This window comes from Seriola aureovittata, chromosome 17, assembly GCF_021018895.1.
Source record: "Seriola aureovittata isolate HTS-2021-v1 ecotype China chromosome 17, ASM2101889v1, whole genome shotgun sequence".
In the NCBI taxonomy this organism is placed as follows: Eukaryota; Metazoa; Chordata; class Actinopteri; order Carangiformes; family Carangidae; genus Seriola; species Seriola aureovittata.
Window position 1 is genome coordinate 16,636,559 of NC_079380.1, and position 21,505 is coordinate 16,658,063.

The following is a 21,505-nucleotide window of genomic DNA, read 5'->3' on the forward strand; positions in this document are numbered from 1 at the left end:
ATCTGTGAATTGGTGTGTGTCTCTGTGTCGTCTGTTTCTATTATAAACCAACAAGACCTGTAAAGGATCAAACCAATACACAAAAACCAAAGTGTTCCCCTTCCTTATATCAGTCCCTCAGCTGTTTTTGGTGTATTGGTTTATCATCTGGTCTCTGTTGTTTTCACTGTGAACCTCCAAACCCCTAGGGGGAGCTGTGTATAGTAGCTGCTGCTCAGCCTGTCCTCGTATTTTCGCATTGAAGGCTCAATAAAGCAGATTTAACCAGCCTGGGACTTCAAGAACATACATAAACAACATGACAGTTATGAAATGAATATATAAGACGGGGATAAATTTGAATAAAAGTTTTGATTAATCACCTTGGCACTCAAAGGTCCTTTCATATCAGAAACAGCACAAAATCTTTGAATCTCTACATGTGAATTTGGTGTCACTTCTGCACTAAAATTCAAATATGTGTGCCACTGTAGCTGAGTAGTTGTTACAGGCAGACATACAGAGTAAGAGCCTGCTGCAGATGGTATGCACTACTCCCTCAATCTCCTTTACCCAAACCCCTCTCTTGTCCTCGCTCCCTCTCCCCTTCCTGCCCAAAACTCACCCCCCCCCCCCTTCCCCATCACCTGGAGGTTCCACATACGTGCCACCCCACTTCCCGATTTTCTCACCACTTGCCCCAATTGGCTCTCCAACAGAGACTGCTACGTATGGATCTGCCTGTGGCCGACGACAACACGGTCCACTTCAACTCCACCCTCATGGCCTTGATCCGCACAGCGCTGGACATCAAGATCGCCAAGGGTACGGAAGGTTTGGAATCCCTCTTACCTCCTTTGGTCTGATTTTCACATGCTTTCCTCAGCTTCTTCTTATTTCCCCTGTACTGCAGCGCTGTCTGCAATTTCTGTGCTGTGAACCCAGAAACCTCCAGCTCTTCCTGATGCTTCTCCTGTTGTATCTTGAGTACAGTGTGCTTTTTATGACAGTAGATCATGTGTGTAGCATGTTGCTGAGTTGTGTGTGAAGCTGAGGGTTGAGATCCTGTGGAATCAAGGGTCTCTCAGCCTGTGTACAGCTACTACTGCAATTATAAATTGATCACAGCTATTATTATTACCTTACTAATTTTTTCTGTTTGTGTTTGTTTTCATGTTTGTGTGTCCTCTCTTATACCTTTTTGTGTCAATATGAATGGGTATGAATGATTTGTGTGCACTTGTGTGTGTTTGAACAATGTTCATTTTGTGTATGTGCATGTTCATGTGTCTGAATTTATGTGTGTCTATGTACTTGGGCATGGGTGTCCGTGTATCTGTGTGTGTTTCTGTCTGTGTGTGTGTGTGTGTGTGTGTGTGTGTGTGTGTGTGTGTGTGTGTGCGTGCATGCGTGTGCGTGCATGCGTGTGTTTGTTGAATATGCCCAGGTGGTATTGACAAGCACCAGATGGACGCAGAGCTGAGGAAAGAGATGATGGCAATCTGGCCCAACCTCTCCCAAAAGACTCTGGATTTGCTGGTTACGCCGCACAAGTGTAAGTTGCAGAGTGTGGGTGCGGGCGCAGCAACACGGCTTGGATGCAGCCACCCTGTGCCACCCAGTGCTCCAACGTTGTTTCTCTTCACGCCACCTGAGGACCGCTTCTCTCAGCCAGTCTCTGTCACTGCTGCACCCTCTGAATCAGCTGGCACACCCCCCCCCCCCACACACACACACACACACACATACACACCCACATACCTGTAATCTGTGAAGATTATAATTATATGAGCATCAAGAAACGCAAACAGAAGCACTGTGTGCAGTTAAGATAAGCACAAACCAGCTCACACACAGCCTGCATGTTAGACACAAAACAACTATATACACATACATACACAAACACACACACACACACACACACACACACACACACACACACACACACACACACACACACACAATACCACACCTTTTTCTTTCAGCCACCACAACCAGTTCCAGACCCCACTTGTCTGTGCCTGAGATCAGAGGGTGCCCAACTATAGATCAACTCTCTATAGATGTCTTTTCACTCCAGGGGCAGTCGGCTCTGTGCACTAGGTGGCTGGCCATATGTGATAGAAAAAGTGTTTATTTATTAAGTGGTAATTACACTGACAAGTGCACAGGTACCTAGTTGCACAAAACAGTAGTTGCTTTAGTTTGTGTAGTGCATGATATTTGCTATTAATATAGCTTGGAGCTGGGAAATTGATTATGTATTGAGCATAAAATTTGCAACCAAGTCTAAAGTCATATTCAGTCATAACTGGATATCACAGATTTTGATTTTTAATGACTTGGTTGGTTAAATTTGTGTTGACTGTTGTGATCATGTGATTACAAATTCCTAGAGATACCGCATTTTGTTTTGTTGTTTGGTATTCCATGCCAAGCATTATACCACAGTATATCACCATGCAATGCTTTGATTACAAGATTTTAACTGTGACAAATATCTATGCTAAATACAGTTAAACAAAGGTCCTTTTCAAAAGTAAGATAAGGTTTAAAATAATAATAATAATAATAATAATTATAATAATAATAATAATCTGTTTGTGAAAAGACCATTTGCTCAGTGTTCATGTGTATGTGAGATTTGTGAGTGTAAGAGTGTTTTTCTGTGTGCATGCCTCACCCCTTTCTACCATTCCTCGCGCTCAGGGTCCATACCAAAGGGTCTAATCTTGCAGGGTAACTTGTCATTCTCTCAGCAGCGACAGACCTGACAGTGGGGAAAATCTACGCTGCCATGATGATCATGGAGTACTACCGCCAGAGCAAGATCAAGCGCTCGCAGGCTCTTCGTGATGAGCAGGTATTTGCTGTCACAAGGACAATAGCCCTCTACTCGACGTGCATCCGACCCTTTAAAGTTGAAGGCAGACTGACGTGCACTGAAATAAAGGCTGCAGGGATGTTGCCCCGTTCATACAAGCCTGGGTTGTGACAACCCCTGTCCAGATCAGGGATGAGTCCTCATTCAGTCATCTAAAAATGGCATGCAGGGGGTGAAGACAAACCTTTACAGTCTAATGCAATCTGCAATCTCTTATATGCAGTGCTTCTTTGCTAACAACAAAACACTGCTGCCACCTGCTGGGCAAGGTTTGTTACTTATTATTTTTACAGTAATTTCAGCATTACTCAGGAAAAATGCTAACATACTTCATGAGGAGAATTACTTTCACAAAATTTGAAATGGTAATTTAGGAGATGATTATACCTACATGCTGTTTTTTTTTTTTTTAGCAGCTTATATGCCTGCGAACACAGGGTTTTGTTTGCAGGCTGAAATGTTGTCACAGCCCCAAAGGTGGCAATACCTCAGCATCATGGGACCCCTGTCACTGAGCTGGATTCTTCCTTGTGTCGACTGCTTGTAAAGATACTGTACCTCCTCACTCCCCCTCATCCATGCTTGTATCCTTGCACTGTTAGCACTGTGCATGACCCTTTAGTTAGCACACTGCCCCCTTGATTAAAGAGCTTTCACTGACAGAGATGACCACCCTCTACATTTATTTAGCTGTAGTTCATCTTAATACATGCTGAAGTTATTGAGATCATGAGATCATATCTTATTTGAACTTAAATTTAATGGTCCTTACCAGGTTTATGCAGCCAGCTTTGACCATAAACATTTGCATGCTCTGGAGAGCACTCATCAACCTTTTTTTTTTTTTTAATGTAAAGATACATTGCCTCTCAAACATCAGATTCGCTTTCTCATGTATCATTTTCCCTCCTCCTTCCCTCACAGTCCTCTGGCCACATGCAGTGCTCCACACTCGGACCATTTTTCTCACTTACTCCACTTATTTCACCCCTCGCTCCCAACACATGCTATACATCACCATCTCTCCTCCCCACTCCACCCACTGCATTGCAGGCTGCTGCATGTCTTGACCTGGGCAAAAGGAAAGTGCGACCATATTTTGTAGCAACACACAGTGTGAGACACAGTTTCACAATCCAAAGATGTCATTAGTGCAGATCACTTATCACACAACAGTCCCAAAGTGTTACATGTGCTTGACATACTGTACTTGACATTGGGAGATTTGCCACAGTTTGGATTTGAATAAATGAGAGGAAAAAGGAGAAAATAACTCATTAAAAAAAGCCATTCTAAGTTTAAAATTGGAAATTATAATGTGAAAGATAAAATTTGACATTTCCTGAAGTTTTTTTTAATCCAACTTGCATGTGTAACAGGTTAATGACCACTGAAATTGGGAAAGGTGGTTATCAGTTAGCACTGTTGCAACTTCTTAAGTGGATGAATAATCAATGAATGACTGAATGTAGCATTTCATATTTGACTTGATCCATCATGCATTTCACCTGCTGTATGTTCCCCCCCACAGGATTGTTGCAGTGTTTATCTGCCATGATGTCCTCTTTCCCTGCTTTGAACAAGGCCCTTCTTTGATTGCTCCCCTCTTTAACACTTCCAGTTCTACTGCTACTGCTGTGGAAACATGTTTTCTTCTGGGTTTTTTTTTTTGGAAATATGTGTTCTTCAGCATTCTCTATCAATATTACAAGATTTAAACTCATCATCAGATGACAACTGATCATCAGATGAAAGTGGGTGACTTCCACTTCCTTTTTGGTCTTCAGAGGTTAGAGTCCTGGACCTGGATGCCTCACAGGGTTTCTAGGTCCCAGAATGCACCCATCTCTTTCTCCAGCTAGCTGCTAGGCATCAGTTGCTCAGGAGCACCCCATGTATTCCTCTCCCATCACCTCTTTTGCCTTGCCTTGCTTCAGCCAACAGCCCCCTCTCTACATCTTTTCCTGCTCTGCCCGTTTTCCCCCCATTTCCCTGTCAGTCTGCCTGATAGCTGGCAACGGCCATGTTGTATATCTCACACAGAATCGAACGCCATTACTGTTTCAGCGCGTGGAGCAAACTTCCCCCGCCCAGGATGGTGGCCCGGGTCTTAACAACGCCCTCCCTCCACCTGAGACAACAGAGACTGTCAACAGCCTGTGAGTTGGATGTTGCTGGCGTGTTTGACGATACAGAAGGTGGTTTGTTGAAAGCAGTTAAGGAAAATATGTGTGGGTGTTTGTGTGTGTGTGTGCGCGCGCCATAGGCCAGTGGAGGGGGGGCTCCCGGAGAGCCATTCATGGGTGACGGCTCGTGCTCAGGAGATGTCCGAGAAAGTTGGCAGCTGGAGTCCTGAGGGACACCCTGAGGATGGCCTGGGAAGCATGACCAACTCTCAGGTAGAAAGCTCATAAACACACACACACACACACACACGCACATGCACACGCACACGCACACACAATACAGATAAATTACATCCCTGTCATATACCAAGTTTGTGTGAACAAGTACAAACACTCGATGCATTCAACATTTGTTTTGACTTGTCATGTCATTACTACCAAATGAACCAAACCCAAAGAACTGCTGAGGACACTTTAAAGGTAAAATAAACTGTGATCATCATGCAGCTACAGATTGCAACTCCATCTCTTTATTGGAATTAGATAAAGCCACGGGGACATCAGGTTTGTTTTCTCCGTCATTATAACTGAGGTCAAAGTAGAAATAGAGCAACATATTGTTGAGCAAGGCATTGACTTGATTCTTGTCTCTTGTTTCACAGTCCCTTCCAGTCCAAGCAATAACATCAATATTATCTTATGCATAAGGTTGAGGGTACCCTGGTCAGTAGTTTCTTCCTAAATACTGCATGTACTGTATAATTTCCAGCTTCTCTGCAGTAAATAAGTCTTTGTTAAAGGCCTATTCATACTCATGAATATGGACTGGACAACTCTTCATCACATGATTAACACAGAGAAAATCTATCCTCTCTCTGTTCCCTGTCCTCTGTGTACATCAAATAGAGAAGTTGAGAGCTCATACTGTCCCATCCTTGCTGCCTTGTTGCCTTTATAATTTCCACGCAGTAGGTCATTCTCATTTCTTGCAATCTGTCTTACCTCGATTCTTAAGTTACCCATGATATGGCGTTGACCTTTCTTTGATTGGCTCCATCCCTCAAACCCGTGTTTTTATGCAATTTTTCAATCTTATAATGAATTCTTCCTCCACTGTATGTTTTCACATTTCATTCGGAGTCTATCTCGCCTCTGTCCTCCGAGTGATTTGTGTCTCTGTCTTCATGCTGTTACACCTCTCTGCTTGTGGACCTCCTCGAGGGGCTGACAGGTCTCTGTATCAGTCGGCCGTACAACATCAACATTTCTCCATATCAGTCAACAGAGGTCTGGAGAAGTTTAAAGTTGGATAGAAGAGAGTGGCTGTCGGCTTCTTGCAAACCAATTTGAATGATGGCCTGCTGTTAGCTAGATCCAAAGCAAATCAAATCAATAAAACAACATCAGGCAATATGAGACAACAAAAGCCTTTGCAGTAAAAGCACTACCCAAACATTAAAGTACTGACTGAGCCAATGGGCAGCAAGCATATGCTGCAAGTGGTTGTGCATTTTGAGTTTGTTTTATTTTATATGTTATTTGTAACAATTAGTTTAAATTGACCTGATGAAATAGCTGGCACTCAAACAACAGTAAAAAAAAAAAAAGAAAAAAGGTTCACACACCTGCAGCTAAGCAAGAAAAGGCCAAGCCAACAGCCCCAGCTGCCAGATTCAGCTCCACTTCTCAAGGTGAACTCCAAACAAAATCGAATGTGACATATTTGCACGGGAAGATTTGCATGGTTTGTGACCAAAACATTCAAGGTTGTTCTCATTTTTACACAACCTTATTTAATCCCTACGATGTATCAGTGCCTTCACCTGGTCAACATTGTCATCTGATCAGTTGTGTTTTTCATATATCCTTTGGGCTGCATATGATTTTCCTCTCAAATCCATTCCTGCTGTGACTCACAGGCTCCTCCATCTGGCATACATGCCATTAGACAGAGAATCTTCACCTTCCAGTGAGTATGCCAGCATTTGCTTGCAGCTCAATTTTTGACAGCAGCCTCTGCAAATACCAAATTAAATTTTATTTGGAATATACTCATAGTCTTATCCACATAAGACTGGATATCCTTTTTCCCATTCATCTCACAATTTAAAACTAAAACAGCAAATAAAGAAAAAAAAGGCAAAGACACTCACCATACACAAACCTCACTCACCAAATTCTCCCACTGACTACTTTTACCTCTCTGAGACCCTCAGTTCTCTGCTTTCTTTGGATAACAAACTTTCCCACCTACCCCCCCCAACTCCCTTACTCCCTGTCAGTTTTCATGGCAGCCAGTCACACCATCTCCTGCTCTCCTGCTCTGTTTGCAGACGGTAGAGATGAGAGAGATGGGGCAGGATGGTTACTCGGATACTGAGCACTTTCCACCAATGGAAGGCCATGGCAGGGCCGCTTCCATGCCCCGCCTCCCAGGCGACAACCAAGTGAGCAGCATTCTCACTTTTCCACTCTCCCTCTATTTTTCCCATCGTATATGTTCCTCATCTCCTTTTGTTTGAAAAGATCAAATTCAAAAAGGTCTGACTCGTTGCTTAAAGACTTGTTGCTGTGGTTACTTGAATCCATGTTGGAGTAAGTTTAGCAGGGTTCAAGGGATTTCTGGAAAATTAAAACCACAATTGACAAATGCCTACTATGACTGGTTTGGTACTGGGTTACAGTCTACACTGGGTCACATGGTTACGTTTTAGCTAAAGAGCAACCAGTAATGTGACTACCATCATATGGGCTGTCCTGTCATGACAGTATTTCTGGCTAAAACATGGAAATGTTTTGCTGAAATGCTGAACTCCAAACTTGAATTCAGAAGGAACACAGCGAGGCAAAGTCAGACCTTGTGTTCCTTTATTATTTTCTTCTTCTCCTGTTCTCTCTTTCTCTTCCTCTCATCCTCCCACCTGCATGAAGAGTTTTAACTGTGGTCGTCCCGTTTTCCATGTAACACACTCATCCATTTTATATTGTTTCATATTCCGGTGAGTGCTCTGGTTGTCATATGCACACAACAGATTTACATATACACGTGAGCGCATGCACACACACATATACACATACACACACACACACATCACATAGATGCAGATGCACTTCTCTTCCCCCCATTAATTCCTCTTTTTTTTTTTTTTTTTTTTTTAATCAAAACCCTGATTTCTTTATCTTTTGTTGTTGTTTTTATACTAAACTGTCTCTTCCTTCCTATCAAAGGTGCTGAACTCTTTTTGACTTTTGGGAGCTTGTTTTTTTTCCCAACCAGGACTGGAACCAGCATGACATTGTGTGTTACAAATGTTTGTGTGTGTGTGTGTGTGTGTGTGTGTGTGTGTGTGTGTGTGTGTGTGTGTGTGTGTGTGTTGTGTGTGTGTGTGTGCGCGCATGTATGTATGTGTGCGTGCGTGTGTGCGTGTGTGTGCTGTGTACAGTACATGTTGCTGCAGGTGCTGCAGTTTTTCTGTGCTCTCACTGGTCTCTGTGCCCTGAATCTCACACTGTTCCTGTCACATTGTCGTTTACCGTTTGAGTTGATTGTAATTGTGTGTGTGTCTGTTTTTGAATATGCATATCCATTTGTGCGTGTATTTTGCTGATTGTCCTCATTGCTGTTGTGACCGTGGTGCCGTTGATCAAGCATTTTCATTGTGACCTTGTCTATATAACACTGTTTTGGCGCCAACCACCAGTGTCTGTGGTAAGTCTTTCTCTTCCACCTTCACTGCTGCTTCAGTGTCTAATCAGACTCTCTTTCTCTGTCCCTCTTTCTCTTTCTGTCTCTTTCTTTCCTCTCTTCACTGTTGCACCCCCATCTCTTTTTGGGTTAAACCTCCAACTAACACTCTTTGGTTCTTACTTGTACTCCTCTGTTTCCCCTTTCTTTTTCATTCTGTATCAATCCATCCCTGTCTCCCTTACTTTTATCCTTCTCCCTCTCCTTTTCCTCCCTTCCTGGTTCTATATGGATGCTCCATGTGTGACCACACCTTTGGTATATTTGTGGCTCTGTGTGTGTGTGTGCGTGTGTGTGTCTTATCTGTGCTCATATAGCAGCGGAGGAGAGGAAAACAACGTGGCAGTAACCTCAGTGTATGTACCCTGTCCTTCCTGTCTCGTCTCACTCTCTCTTTTTTTCTCTCCCTTTCACTCTCACACACTCCTGAAACGTCTTGTTTTCCTCATTAGTCATGTCTTCATGTTGTGTCTTTATCATTTCTAGGGCAGGGGGTTCTGTAGAATTTATAAGGATAACCTTTTATAGCATGACCAACCCTGATGCCAGCCCAGCTTCCAAACTGATCCCAGAATCCTTAGCCCAGTTTGGAACTGGGCTGAACTGTGCACGTCCCCTCTTATCATCAACAGTCACTGCCACTGTCTTGTGGCCTCTGTCTCTCTCTCGCTCTCGCTCTCTCTCTCTCTCTCTCTCTCTCTCTCTTTCAGCTGCTGTTGCTGCTGCTAGTGCTTTGTTGCTTTATGTCTTCATGCTTTTGTGCTCGTCTATAATGATGTTGTCAATGTTTCCCCGTCTGTGTCCAAGTGTCCATTTACACCTGCCCACCTGCATGCACGGAATTTGTTGAAATGTGTGTGTGTGTGTGTGTGTGTGTGTGTGTGTGAGTGAGTGAGTGAGTGAGTGAGTGAGTGAGTGAGTGAGTGAGTGAGTGAGTGAGTGAGTAATGAATACAGAGGAATGATTTGCGTATGTGTGTGTATAAATGGATATGTTGTTGGGATTCTCAGTGCTACTCCTATAAGGCCAGATAATCTGGTGTTTTATACACGTCTGCTGACCTGTCATCTGCCAGTGAATTTGTCTCATACACTATAACTGGAAAACTTGGAGAGGTCAGCTGCCAAAAGGATCTAGCACTGAAGTAGCCTGATATGGTTTACATGCCCAGGTCAGCTACTTGTGGCACCATAGGCTCTGTCCTGCTGTCCGATCTCAGAGCATGAGGCCTCAGCACTGCAGGAGGAAGTTCTCATGTGGGTTTAGGACTCAGGACAACCCCTATGTACCTGCATGGCTGGAGGAAAGCACGCTGAGACAGAGTAGAAATAGTGCAGCCTGGAATGTGCCATGTTCACGGGGTTTAACGGATGGTTAGGATGGAGGAGTGTTGCAAGTCGTACTGACCCTTCTGACCCTTTTTTTCTTTTATAAAGCAAGTTACAGAAGCATGGAAGGCATGGCCGTTTGCCATCATCTCTTTATTTTAATTCTTTTTATTCTTTTTGTTTTTCTTGTATACTTTTTTATTCCTCTGCATCAGGGGTCGGCAATTGCTGTAGCTTGAGCCCTGACCCAGGTTTCTTAACTCTGTTCATTTGGGGAGTAGCACAGTTTTACAGGTGCACTCACACATGCCTATGGTGTGAATTTTTTTTTCATCTGGAAAAAGAGTAATAATACTGTTTGTTAGGTGTATCAGTCCAGTCCTGGGCAAGCAGCAGTCAAGGTCAAACTTAAAGCCCCTTAAATACATGGACTTAAACTTCTGATGAACATTGAAGGATCAGATATTATCTATCTGACCGATTCATTAGGTCTCCCATGAACCTAGCAGAGTGAAAGCTCACATAAGTATTTATGTAACTAAAAATAAGAAACATATGTCACTCTCTAAGATGGATAATCATGTATAGTAGATTTTTCTTACTAAATAATGTTATAGAGTTAAATGTGTTTGAAATAAAGAATTAAATAAATAAAGGAATATCTCAAAGAATTTTTATTAGGCATCTGTTATTTATCTGGTAACTTAAATAGACTTTATTTCAGCACCAGGAGCTGTTCACATTAAAACCTGGTGCAGAATAAGGGTTTATTGGTGATAATAATAATAATATATAATAATATTAATAATAATAACGACTTTCAATATTAAATGGGTCATTAAGACTACGGATATGACATGTCTTTCCATCTTTCTACAGTGGATTAATGAAAAATGCTGAAAAACATTTTTTCTTGTAGGAGCTAAATAATTGTGATGAAGGGCCAAATTTGGCCCATTGGCTGCTTTTTGCCGACCCCTGCCCTATAAATTGTATACAATGTCTATATTTTTGAAATAGCATGATTGGAACATTATTACTAATGTGGGAGTTTATGATATGGGATGGGATATGGGAGGAAGGAGGGTGGGGGGGTTTGCATACAGTTCAATAAACAGACCCCATTCACACACATGCACACATAGACACATATACATAGTGTCTCTTACCCCATAGCTCACAGAAAACACCAACCTGACAATCAAAGGAAACGCCTCTCCTTGCCTTTCTTCCTTTCTCTCCTTCCCTCTTTCGGCGGTCTCTCTCTTTCTCTCTTAGACCATCAATGACAGCAGTCCCATGAAACGCTCGGCCTCGTCGCTGGGCCACAGCAGGTCCGGGCGTGGCCACAGAGACAAAGGAGCGGCAGACGACTACAACATGGAGCGTGTTATACCTGAGGAGGGGAGAACTTCCAGACACGGACACCGACGAAAAGACCGGAGTCACCGGGCGTCTGAAAGGTCCCTCTGTCGTTACACGGAGGCTGATACAGGTAGGAAAGACTACATACACACATCAACCATAGATATAGAAAGCAATAATGTTATGGTTTGACATATGCCACATTAACACAGTTACACAGTGTGGAAGCAATATTATGACAAAACAGGAACACAATCTCACCTTTAAAATTCAAATGTATTCTCTGCGGGAAGTTAAGTACATATGAATGACTGAAAAATGTCTTTTTAGTTTTTAGTTTTGTGTACCCATTACTTTTAAATGTTGTCATAATGTTATGTAATATCATTGCAATCTTTAGTGTTTCCACCACACATAGCCCCAATGATAACTGTGATAAACTCCACCATCAGGCCTGGGCACAGACCTGAGCACAACCACCCAGTCAGGCGACCTCACATCCAAAGACAAGGATCGTGACAGAGATCGTGGCCGGTCCAAAGACCGTAAACACCACCACCATCACCACCACCACCATGGCTCTGTGGACAAAGAGCGCTACGTAGCAGAGCGAGGGGGCGAGTACGGACACAGGCACTCCCGTGACAGAGAGCACGACCGGGAGAGGGAGAGAGAAAGGGACCGGCGCTGGTCACGATCGCCCAGCGAGGGTCGCGAGTGCATGACACACAGACAGGTGGGCTTCTGGGTACTTGTGTGCATGTAGTGTTTAATTGCTTGTATTGCTTACTAATACAAAATGCAGTGGTGGAATACATTGTCACACATGGGCCTCTAGTTTGATGGTGGTTAATTGGTGCAATCTGAAATTATAATGCTCTGGCGGGGATGAAAGACCATGCGTCAGAGCTGGGTTGACTGCACTGTTTCTGGTTTTTGTTATGACAATTCCCCTCATAGTGTTCAACTTTGAGCACATTGCTGCCTGTGATAGCCAACTGGCAAACAGATCTCTGAGTTATTTGTAAAACCTCTGGAAAGGACACTGAAGGTACCATAAAGATGTTTGATATGATGACATAATCGAGTGGCAAAGAGTTATTGTAGTACACTAGACTACTCTCCCCTCAAATTAGAGGCCAAGACATGTTGTGTTCCTCAACAACAGAGAGTTGTGTTCAAAATGACAATGATAGTATGTACCCTATAAGTTCATTTGTATGTACATATACTCTTGACTTTGACTCTTGACTACATGCACACAAACATATGCATTAGTGTGGGTATAATCATGTGAGTACAAGTAAATGTTTCTTAAATTAAGTCATTGTTCCAACAACCGAACAAATATGCATAAATATGTATATTTGAGTACCTGACTGCTGTCCCTATCTACCCTGCCTCAATGTTTTTGGACTGCTAATGTTCTCTCATGTCCCTTACCCCACACCCCCCACAACCCTCCCCGCCCGCCCCCACCCAACACCCCCACCCCCTACGCTATTTTTCCTTTTAAAACATAGTCTTCCGAGCACATTACTGACAACATTTTAGAATATTTGTCACAATGTGAAACAATAAGGTACAATCTACATCTGCTTTTGTGATGCACAACATTCAGCCGTGTGTATTGAATTTTTATGTTATAACTTGAAAATTATTGCAAAGGAGGACTAATTCTCTTCAAACGGGAAGAATTGGTTTCTCCCATTTGGGAAAAAAAACTTTTTAGAACTCTGCATGTTGCATACATATCACACAGGCCACTCACAATTTAAAACCAAATACATTTTATGTATGCTTAGTCACCATATTTATCCTGTGCCACATTTGTTGCTCCAGAAATCAACCCTTTACCCTTCTTTTCTCCTGTCGTCTTTTGTTTTCTTTCCTCTGCGTGACATGTTGCTTCTCTATGTATGGTGCTGTTTGGAAACTCATCTTTTTTATCCACATCTGCTCTGTTACTTTTTGATGCCTTTCATTTCTACCTTCCTCTCCTCCGCTTACATTATGACTCGTGCTTTTATTCTTATCATTGCTGTGGTTCTTGTTGTCTTTTCTTGCTTTTCTATGTGGACTCTGCTTTATCTCTGCCTTCTTGCATTCTTTCTTTCCCTCTCTATTTGTTTCATACTCTATCTTTCCCATCCTCTACTTTATTCTACATGTTCTGTCGTTGAATTCGTGGTTCGTTCCTTTTATTTGCTTTATTTCACTTTTTGTGTAGGGCAGTAGTTCGGTCAGCGGAAGTCCTGTCCCCTCAACTTCGGGGACCAGTACGCCACGTCGAGGCCGTCGACAGTTGCCTCAGACCCCCGCAACACCCCGGCCTCATGTTACCTACTCCCCTGTGGTCCGTAAGGCCATGCCCACTCCGCCTGGGGGGCCACAGGGCAGACCCCCAGCCCCAGCCCCTCGCCGCTTTTCTCCTGAGCCTCCCCAAGGTCAGGGCCCTCCCCCCGCTGGCCTCCCACTGGCCCACCATAGCACTGCCCGCCAGGGCCATCATCCCCCGCCTCGTTGGGGAGACACAGGTGGAGGAGGCGGCTCCATGGAAGGGGATGGCTGCTTCTACAACCAGGACTACCAGGACTATGAGCCCCATCATGAACCACCTGCCTATGAGCAGAGCCCCATACAGGGTGGCAACCCCCACCCACATGCCCTGACCAACCACCCACTGCCGCCTCCACCACAACCACAGCCACATAACCCCCATCCCCACCCTCAGCCCCAGCCACACCCTGTAAACAACCCCCACCCTCATCCCCCGCCCCACTCTCAGCCCAGTCGCACTTCACCTAGGACTGCCCACCATGCGCCTCCTCCCACTACTGCCCTGACTGGGCCTGTGCAGGGACAGGTGCAGCCTGCTGCCCAGCGTCGCCTTCCCAATGGCTACCGTTCCTCATCACCTTCCACACATCTCCACGGACCCCCACATACTGGGCCTCACAAGGTCCCCCCTCCAGCTGGGCATCCCAGAGGGCCCCGCAAGGGCCTGCATGAACCCTACAGCGAGACAGAGGACGACGACTGGTGCTAGCCTCTGGGGATGGGGGAGGGGGTTGACGGAGGAAAGAGAGCTGATAGATGGACCGAAAGATGAAGATTGGAAGCTCTCAGCCTGAGCACTGACTGCCAAGGGAAACCACAACCTTTTCTTTCTTGTCTGTTCAATTTTACCTCTCCTCCACTGCTTGGCATGTCCCAGGGATGGTGGGCTGGATGAGGGGATAGGTGTCAGGATGAAGGGATGGAACAAGAATGCTGAGGCAGGATCTGGAGAAACAAGTTGTGTAAGAGGAGGTCACAATCCACCTCCATGTTCTGCTTGCGTTGTTGTTGCATTCATCTCTTGATGCCAAATGAGACCAACCTCAAACTGAAGTTTTTAAGGATGCAAGCAGGAGGGGTGATGGACACTAATCTTTGTGTGTCTTAAATTATGCCTCTGGCAACGAGCTACAGCCACTTACAAGATGTCAAGAGTTGCGACTCGACAAAAGACACTTTACAGTCAGAGACAAAAGAACGACCAATTTTTTTTTTGCTTCTCAAAGCTAACTTAAGTTCAGTTAGCTGCAGAAAGAATCAAATCCAACCCTCCCAGCCACCAGTTGAATATTGATGAGTTTTATCATCTGTGTTTTTAAATAAGAACAAAACTGACAATGAGCCCTCCACCTGTGTGAGGTGAGAAGGCTAAGTGGATGGGAGAGTTGGGGAGTGTTGCACGGGGTTGACAAGTCCCTCAGTCAAAATCTAGAGGACAGGATGGGGTGTTTTGGGGATGTTTACCCCCATCCCTGGAGAACAACCTCCTCCCAGAAACAGTTAAACCAACCTCAACCTATGACCTAATGAGAGAAGAAAAACAAAAATGTGGAGATGGGTTTCAGAAACGAAAAACAAACCAATAACTGTTTTCTGCAGTATTTCTTCTATTCCTGCAGCTGCTTCTTCTTCCTCCTTCTCTTCTACTTCTTCAAAACATTGAAGCTTGAATCTTCTGTTGCACCCCACACAGCTTCGTTTTTTAGACTTGCGGAGTTGTACATCCTGTGGAATCCTGCATGAATGATACAAAAAAATATTAATAATAGCAACAATGAGAACCTACTGTATGTGGGGGGAAATTTTCCTCAGTCCTTTCTGTTGTGGTCTGTAGGGTTTCTCTCTTTTTTTTGTTGAGTAAAATGCCTTTCTGTTTCTCTCTCTCTCTCTCTCTCTCTCTCTCTCTCTCTCTCTCTCTCTCTCTCTCTCTCTCTCTCTCTCTCCTCTGTATGACAATGCTCTCTCTGTACCTTCATGTACACTAGAATCAAACGACAGAGGGAGATTGGATAGTTACTGTATGTATATCTAGACGGAACAAAATGATTACTTTTTGCTTGCTTGTCTGTATGTTCTGTGCCAAATGCTTGCCACTGATACAGCTGGAATTGCACATATTTTGTGGAAGTAACTTTTTGTAACTAAGGTGATAAATCCTAAAAATGATATACTGGGAAGCAGGGTAAAGTGGGGGGAAAAAAAGTGGTGTCCATATTGGTGAACAAGTTTGACAAATTAGTAACATCTCAAAGTCTTCCAGGGTTTTGGGTTAAAATAGAGTCATCAGAGAGAAAGAGACCAATAGAAAGGCAGAGAAAGGAGAGAAACTCTTCATCTTTGTTTTCTTTGTTACCGGCCGTAATAATGGATGAACAGATAATATAATAACTTATAATGATCATGATGATCGTGATAATGAGGCAGATTCTCCATATTTGGTCTTGTATTCTTTTCTCTATGTATATTTAATTTCGAGCTCAGCTAATCATTTTTCCAACCCTGAGGTGGAGCTCCACCCCACACTTGCATTGTGGGAGCATTAGTTTGCAGGAGGGCAAACATAAGTCAGTCAATAGGCTAAATAATGCAGAGCATTCAGACAGTGGATGAACTTGATTTTGAGCCCCCCCCCCCCTTTTTTTTTTAATTTTTTTGAAATTCTGTCAAACACAGCAGGTCCCTACATGTTTCTGCATTTCTCCTGCAGATGCTGAAACAAGAGTCCCACCACCACTTGTGACCTTCAGGTGGCGCTGTAGGACAAACAGTGTCTGGTTTTTGTACCTCTCCCTTTTACTTCACCTCTGATTCAGAGCTGTTACGCAGGATCATTGCACCAAGTACACACAGTTTAGCTCATTCTCTCACAAGTTGTCCACCTCATCTGTGTTCACCATACGTAAACACAGGTGACTGAATTGCACAGTAGCATAGTTCAGATGGGTTGGAAAAACGATGTCTGGGCTTTGTCATGTTCCTGGAAAAAGTGTTATGTGTGTATCACTCCTATAGGTCTTTATTTCGATCTGCGTGTTCCTCTGTGTGCCCCAAACTAACACTTGTCACTAACGCGTGCCACTGTCAGCCCCAACATCATTATTATTATTATTATCATTATTTTATTTATTTATTTGACCAATGTTTTACCTGGAGGCCTATCACATGTTGACCAGAGAATGCACCGAAAAAATAGAAAAGAAAAAAAAACTGCCTATTAGTGTCTTTCCAACCTTAGTGGAATGTCACAGACAAGTATTTTTTCACATCACTACACTTAAAATCAGAAAGCACACTAGGTATGTAGCTCCTGGTTGTGGTGTTTGTGTGTTTGTACATGGGAGAGTGTGTTTCTGATAAGTTCTGGTGTTTTGGTTTTGTGCTTGCTTTGCCTTCTGTTCCTCATCCCCAGAAATCCTTTTGAAATCTTAAGATGTTTCATTCAAATCATTGTAACGATCCCCGATTCTGTGTGTTTGTGTGTGCATATATGTATGTGAGTGTGTGTGAGTGTGTGTGTGCGCGCGCGCATGTGTGCGTGTGCTTGCGTGTGTGTAACGTCAGTAACCCCTGAATGAAACATGTAAAACCCGGAACATTCACCATCCATCTTTGTGTCTATGCTGCAGTGAAATCCACTAACACGCTGATTAACCACACAAAGTCTTCAAAAAGCAATGTAAAGCCGCTACTGAGAAGAAAAAAAAAAAAACATTTTTAAGTACAAAAGATTAAAAAAAGGAAAAAATATCTAGTTCCAGAAATGCATGTGCTATGTGCATGCCACACCGTGGGTTAACAGTCATCTTCAGGACATAAAAGAAAAAGCAGATAATGAATTCAGAGGAATAAAAAAAAGATATATAAATAGATAGATGTTTTTAAAAAGCAATGTTTCCTTTTTTCCTTCTATTTTTGAGAACAAAAAAGGTTAAAAAATTACAAAAAAAAAAAGTCTAAAGAATAAAAACACAAAAGAGACTTTGGTGAGAGTCAGAGTCTCGTTTGTTTTCTTCTGTTACATGGGTTTGAGGCACAACACAACCATGTTCAGGACACCACAAAAAAAGAACTGTTTTTAATGAAAAAAAAATATAGATAAAGAAAAGAAAGTGCAGTTCAGAAGATGGTGTATTCTCCCTTCTACTTTTTGTGGGGGTCAGGGGGTGCAGGAGCAAGCCAAATCTGATGATGTACTCATTAAAACTGGCTGTGGAACCTTTGATCTCTCACTCACTCCCTCTATTTTCTCTCTCTCTATCTCTGTCTCTCTCACACTCTTATCTGTCGCACTCTCAACCTGTCTCACCGCTATTTCTACCAGTGCATTTTGTAATTCCAAACAGAACTCTTCCTAAAGAATAAAATCCAGAGAGAATGCACACACCGCTTTGCCTCAGTTCTTGTCCACATTATTGCTCTGGTCTTTTTAATTGTGAGGATGTGTGTTGTGGGTGTGTATGGCTCAAGAGTTTGGCTCAAAGGAGCTACTCATTACTTTGTTACTCACCCAAACACATAGTATGGGTTAATCAGTTTAGTCCATGAAAGCAGCTGCTGTACATGCTGTGTTGACGAGTGTTGAGACTGAACTAAACAAAAATTTTAACAGCTGCAAAACCAAGAGGGTAAAGCATAAGACACTAAAACGCTCGTAGATCATCTTTCACAGTACAGTCATTTTATATATTTGTTATTGCAAATACATTTATTTTTGCAGCTTTAAGTTCACACACCTAACAGGCATCAATGTGTCAGCATATTCATTAGCTTGTGTGTGAGAGAGAGATAGTGTGGGGGGGGGGGGGGTAAAGGAAGGGTTCATGCAATTGGAATAGCCAGACACATTGGCTTCTATGAGAAGACGAACGAGTGTGTGTACGTGTGTATTTTCACAGGCATGCCCAGACGGTTCCGGCCACTCCTCCCAGCCTTGTGTTTCGCAGACAGGGAGCTCTGGTTTCAGCCGGAAGAATGAGCAGCACAGTTGGGGCCTCACACAGGGGTAGGAGGGTGGGATCACATGGGCACTTCCCCCCACATTCCTTCCTCTGTTTTCCTGGGTTAATCCCCTTCCCCCAACACAAACACACAGCTACTGGTGAATCCCTGTTGCACCCCCCACCATATAAGTTGTCTCTGGCTGAGAGGGTGGGTGAGGGCATTGCATTCCAAAACTTACAGCCTACTTTGCTATAAAAATACACAGAAGCTACATTAAAAAAAAAAAACTTTTAAATGCACATATCTCTAAATATTGGTTAGTTTTATCATTTACATTTTAATTACGAATAATTGATTTTAAATGGAATGAGTTTTGTTAAAACCCTCTACAGCACCTTGTGGTGCAGTGCAGAATGACTGTCACAGTAAATTACACTACTGCTGTTCAAAATTCAACTTGACTCAAAGTAAAAGGAGAAATGCATTTCTCTGTGTACCCTTTCATTTAATTATCTTCTGGACAGTTAAATTAGCTGTACCCTTAATACTCCTTTCTTTACATAAACTTCTGCACCATGACTGCTGGATCTGAATCAATCACTGTTGCCACCACAGTTCCAGGGGACCCTGATTGTTCAGTGTTTGGCCAGCCAGTGGCTTTTATGGCCTCCCCCTCATCCTTTGGACCGCAATCTCCTGAATTGTTCCTGCTTTTGTTCTGCAAATTAGTGTGGGGGATGTGAAGCTGTGGGGGAAGGAAGCAAACTTCTTCACACCCAAACCAGTTTCCTGTCACACTCACTCACACACACCCACATACCACTTTCACACCGATTTTCTCACTCCACCAGCAAAATTCCGCACTAACGGCCGTTTTTATAGTATCAGTACACATCCAGCCCTCATAAACAACGCATTACTCCGGATCCACTTTTTGTACAAAATGTTTAATAAATACTGAGGTAGTTGTTGTCATTGAATGTTTTACACTTGAATTCATCAGCACACCCCCCATGTTCAGTCAACATGTAGGCCTCAACACACTCAAAACGATACATCTGCTAAATGTTCATAAAGGCAGTCCAAGGGCCGGTCCAGATGAACCACTTCCTGTAGGTCTGCCTTGAACAGCTGAAGTCAGTCCCTGTAGTCAGCTGTGCCACATATTTAGGCCAAAAGTCACTGGGACGACTTCACACCAACTGGTCTGCTTCCGTGATTCCTGTGACATGCCCCGGCTTGTTCAGAGTCATGTCTGGCTCTTTCAGGAAATACTATCCCGGGTGTTCATCCAAGTGACCCTATGACAGGTGCACTGTAGGAGCGTTCATGCTCTTAAAGGCTGTGTCGAAGTTTCTTGCACTTTAATTTGAGGCTGCTCAGGGTTTCAACACGCTGCAATGGCTCTCTGTAGAGGCATGGGGGATGGTGGTGCTCCCAGTTCACTGCTGCAGTTCACATAGTCCATCAAAACGGAATTTACAATAAGCTGTTGAGGGCAGTTTCCCTGCTCAAGTTTTGCTTTCTTGCAAGGCAGGAAGTCCGGCTCAGCGGCCGCTTTGCCCCTTCTTTTCCTCGAATGCTGTGCCGGGCCAGTCGGGCACTGGTTCTCCTTGTTTTCTGTGCCGGTTCCCTCCGTGGGGGAGACTGCGACCTCCTCTCCGGGTACAGTCCGAGGCTGTACGGTAGCAAGCAGAGCGGGACCCTGGAGTTCCACATGAGCGCCAGCGGGCACCGTGGTCACCTGAACCGCCGGGTGTTCATATCCTGATGCCTCTGGCGTCGGCTGGGCCGCATGGTAGATGTCCCGGGCGGATTTCATCACCAGAGTCAGCAGGAGACTCCGGTGGAGACGCAGACCCCCTCGCTGGCTGCGGGAGCTGTACAGTTTCCCCAAAGCCACCACCATGATCCTCTTGGCCTCGGCGCTGACCTCCATGTCACAGCTTGTTTTGAAACTAGTCCAGCACAAACAATCAGGGTTGGTTTGTGAATTGACTCTCTCCCCGCTGAGTCCACAGGCAGACACAATACAGGCCGACTGCAAGACTAGTACTTATCACCTCGCTGACGTCGCTCACCTAGCGTCATACAACAGAGCCCCGCCCACCGGCAACTGCTTAGGCAGCTGCGGTTGTTTTAATCTACTGGTGTCCTCTATCAAGATATGACCACATAAGTGTCCACATACAAGCTAAAATCACAAGGAAGATTATAACTGTGACGAACAATCAACTGATAGAACCCACATGCACCTACTAGTAATATAACCACAGGTATATAAAAACAAAAACAAGCTCATTGAGATTTAGGCAGATTGGTTTGTTTGCCATCAAATCCTACTTTAAAGACTGGAAACAGGAAGAAATATTAAGAATATAAAGCTTCAAAGCTGTCATATTCATACAACCGTGTATGTATAGAGCAATAAAAATCAATTGTGGTGGTTTCTTGATGACAACTTCTGGGTGCTGTGCTGGATTGTTGGATGGAAACTTGCCATGCTACATACACACTCTAAAGCACAATTTATTAGCATACCTTACAGCCAATCATGATGGCAATGTATGATTTATCTAAATAGACACTTTTGTTATGTTTCAGTGGCTTATTTCTTTGATAGAAGCACTTCAACCTGCCTGTAAAAGTACTCTCCATGTTTTTTTTTAGATATTTTATTGCGCAAGTTACATAAACAGGTTACGGCATGCAGACAGCTTTGGACTTTGGACTTGGACTGGCAGTCCCCCCACCTTACAGTAGTTTTCCAAAGCTAGATCAAAAGCGCACCTGTCTT

The 21,505-nt window shown here is 43.7% G+C and overlaps 2 protein-coding genes across 17 annotated transcripts in view; one reads left to right on the forward strand and one right to left on the reverse strand.

Annotated features, from left to right (window-relative positions):
• The window catches only part of cacna1aa (calcium channel, voltage-dependent, P/Q type, alpha 1A subunit, a), an 85,843-nt gene extending 67,697 nt beyond the window's left edge, over positions 1-18,146 (forward strand). For 4 of the 16 annotated variants that reach the window (XM_056402528.1, XM_056402534.1, XM_056402537.1 and 1 more), the window contains 10 exons: positions 699-813; positions 1,427-1,534; positions 2,739-2,842; positions 4,907-5,022; positions 5,130-5,262; positions 7,323-7,436; positions 9,052-9,090; positions 11,341-11,557; positions 11,880-12,163; positions 13,658-18,146. In XM_056402528.1, coding sequence (XP_056258503.1) covers positions 699-813; positions 1,427-1,534; positions 2,739-2,842; positions 4,907-5,022; positions 5,130-5,262; positions 7,323-7,436; positions 9,052-9,090; positions 11,341-11,557; positions 11,880-12,163; positions 13,658-14,476 — 2,049 coding nt within the window. In that variant the 3' untranslated portion in view covers positions 14,477-18,146. The remainder of the gene's footprint in view (positions 1-698; positions 814-1,426; positions 1,535-2,738; positions 2,843-4,906; positions 5,023-5,129; positions 5,263-7,322; positions 7,437-9,051; positions 9,091-11,340; positions 11,558-11,879; positions 12,164-13,657) is intronic. The other 12 variants (XM_056402530.1, XM_056402544.1, XM_056402540.1 and 9 more) reach the window with 10 other exon arrangements.
• A 1,490-nt stretch (positions 18,147-19,636) lies between these two features.
• ier2a (immediate early response 2a) lies at positions 19,637-20,744 on the reverse strand. The gene has a single exon (XM_056402545.1). The coding sequence runs from the start codon at positions 20,645-20,647 to the stop codon at positions 20,096-20,098; it is 552 nt and encodes a 183-aa protein (XP_056258520.1). The 5' UTR covers positions 20,648-20,744; the 3' UTR covers positions 19,637-20,095.
• Positions 20,745-21,505: the final 761 nt, after the last annotated feature.

Bases quoted from the DNA above. Each gene is read 5' to 3' on its own strand.
- ier2a (XM_056402545.1), bottom strand. From the start codon at position 20,647: ATGGAGGTCAGCGCCGAGGCCAAGAGGATCATGGTGGTGGCTTTGGGG.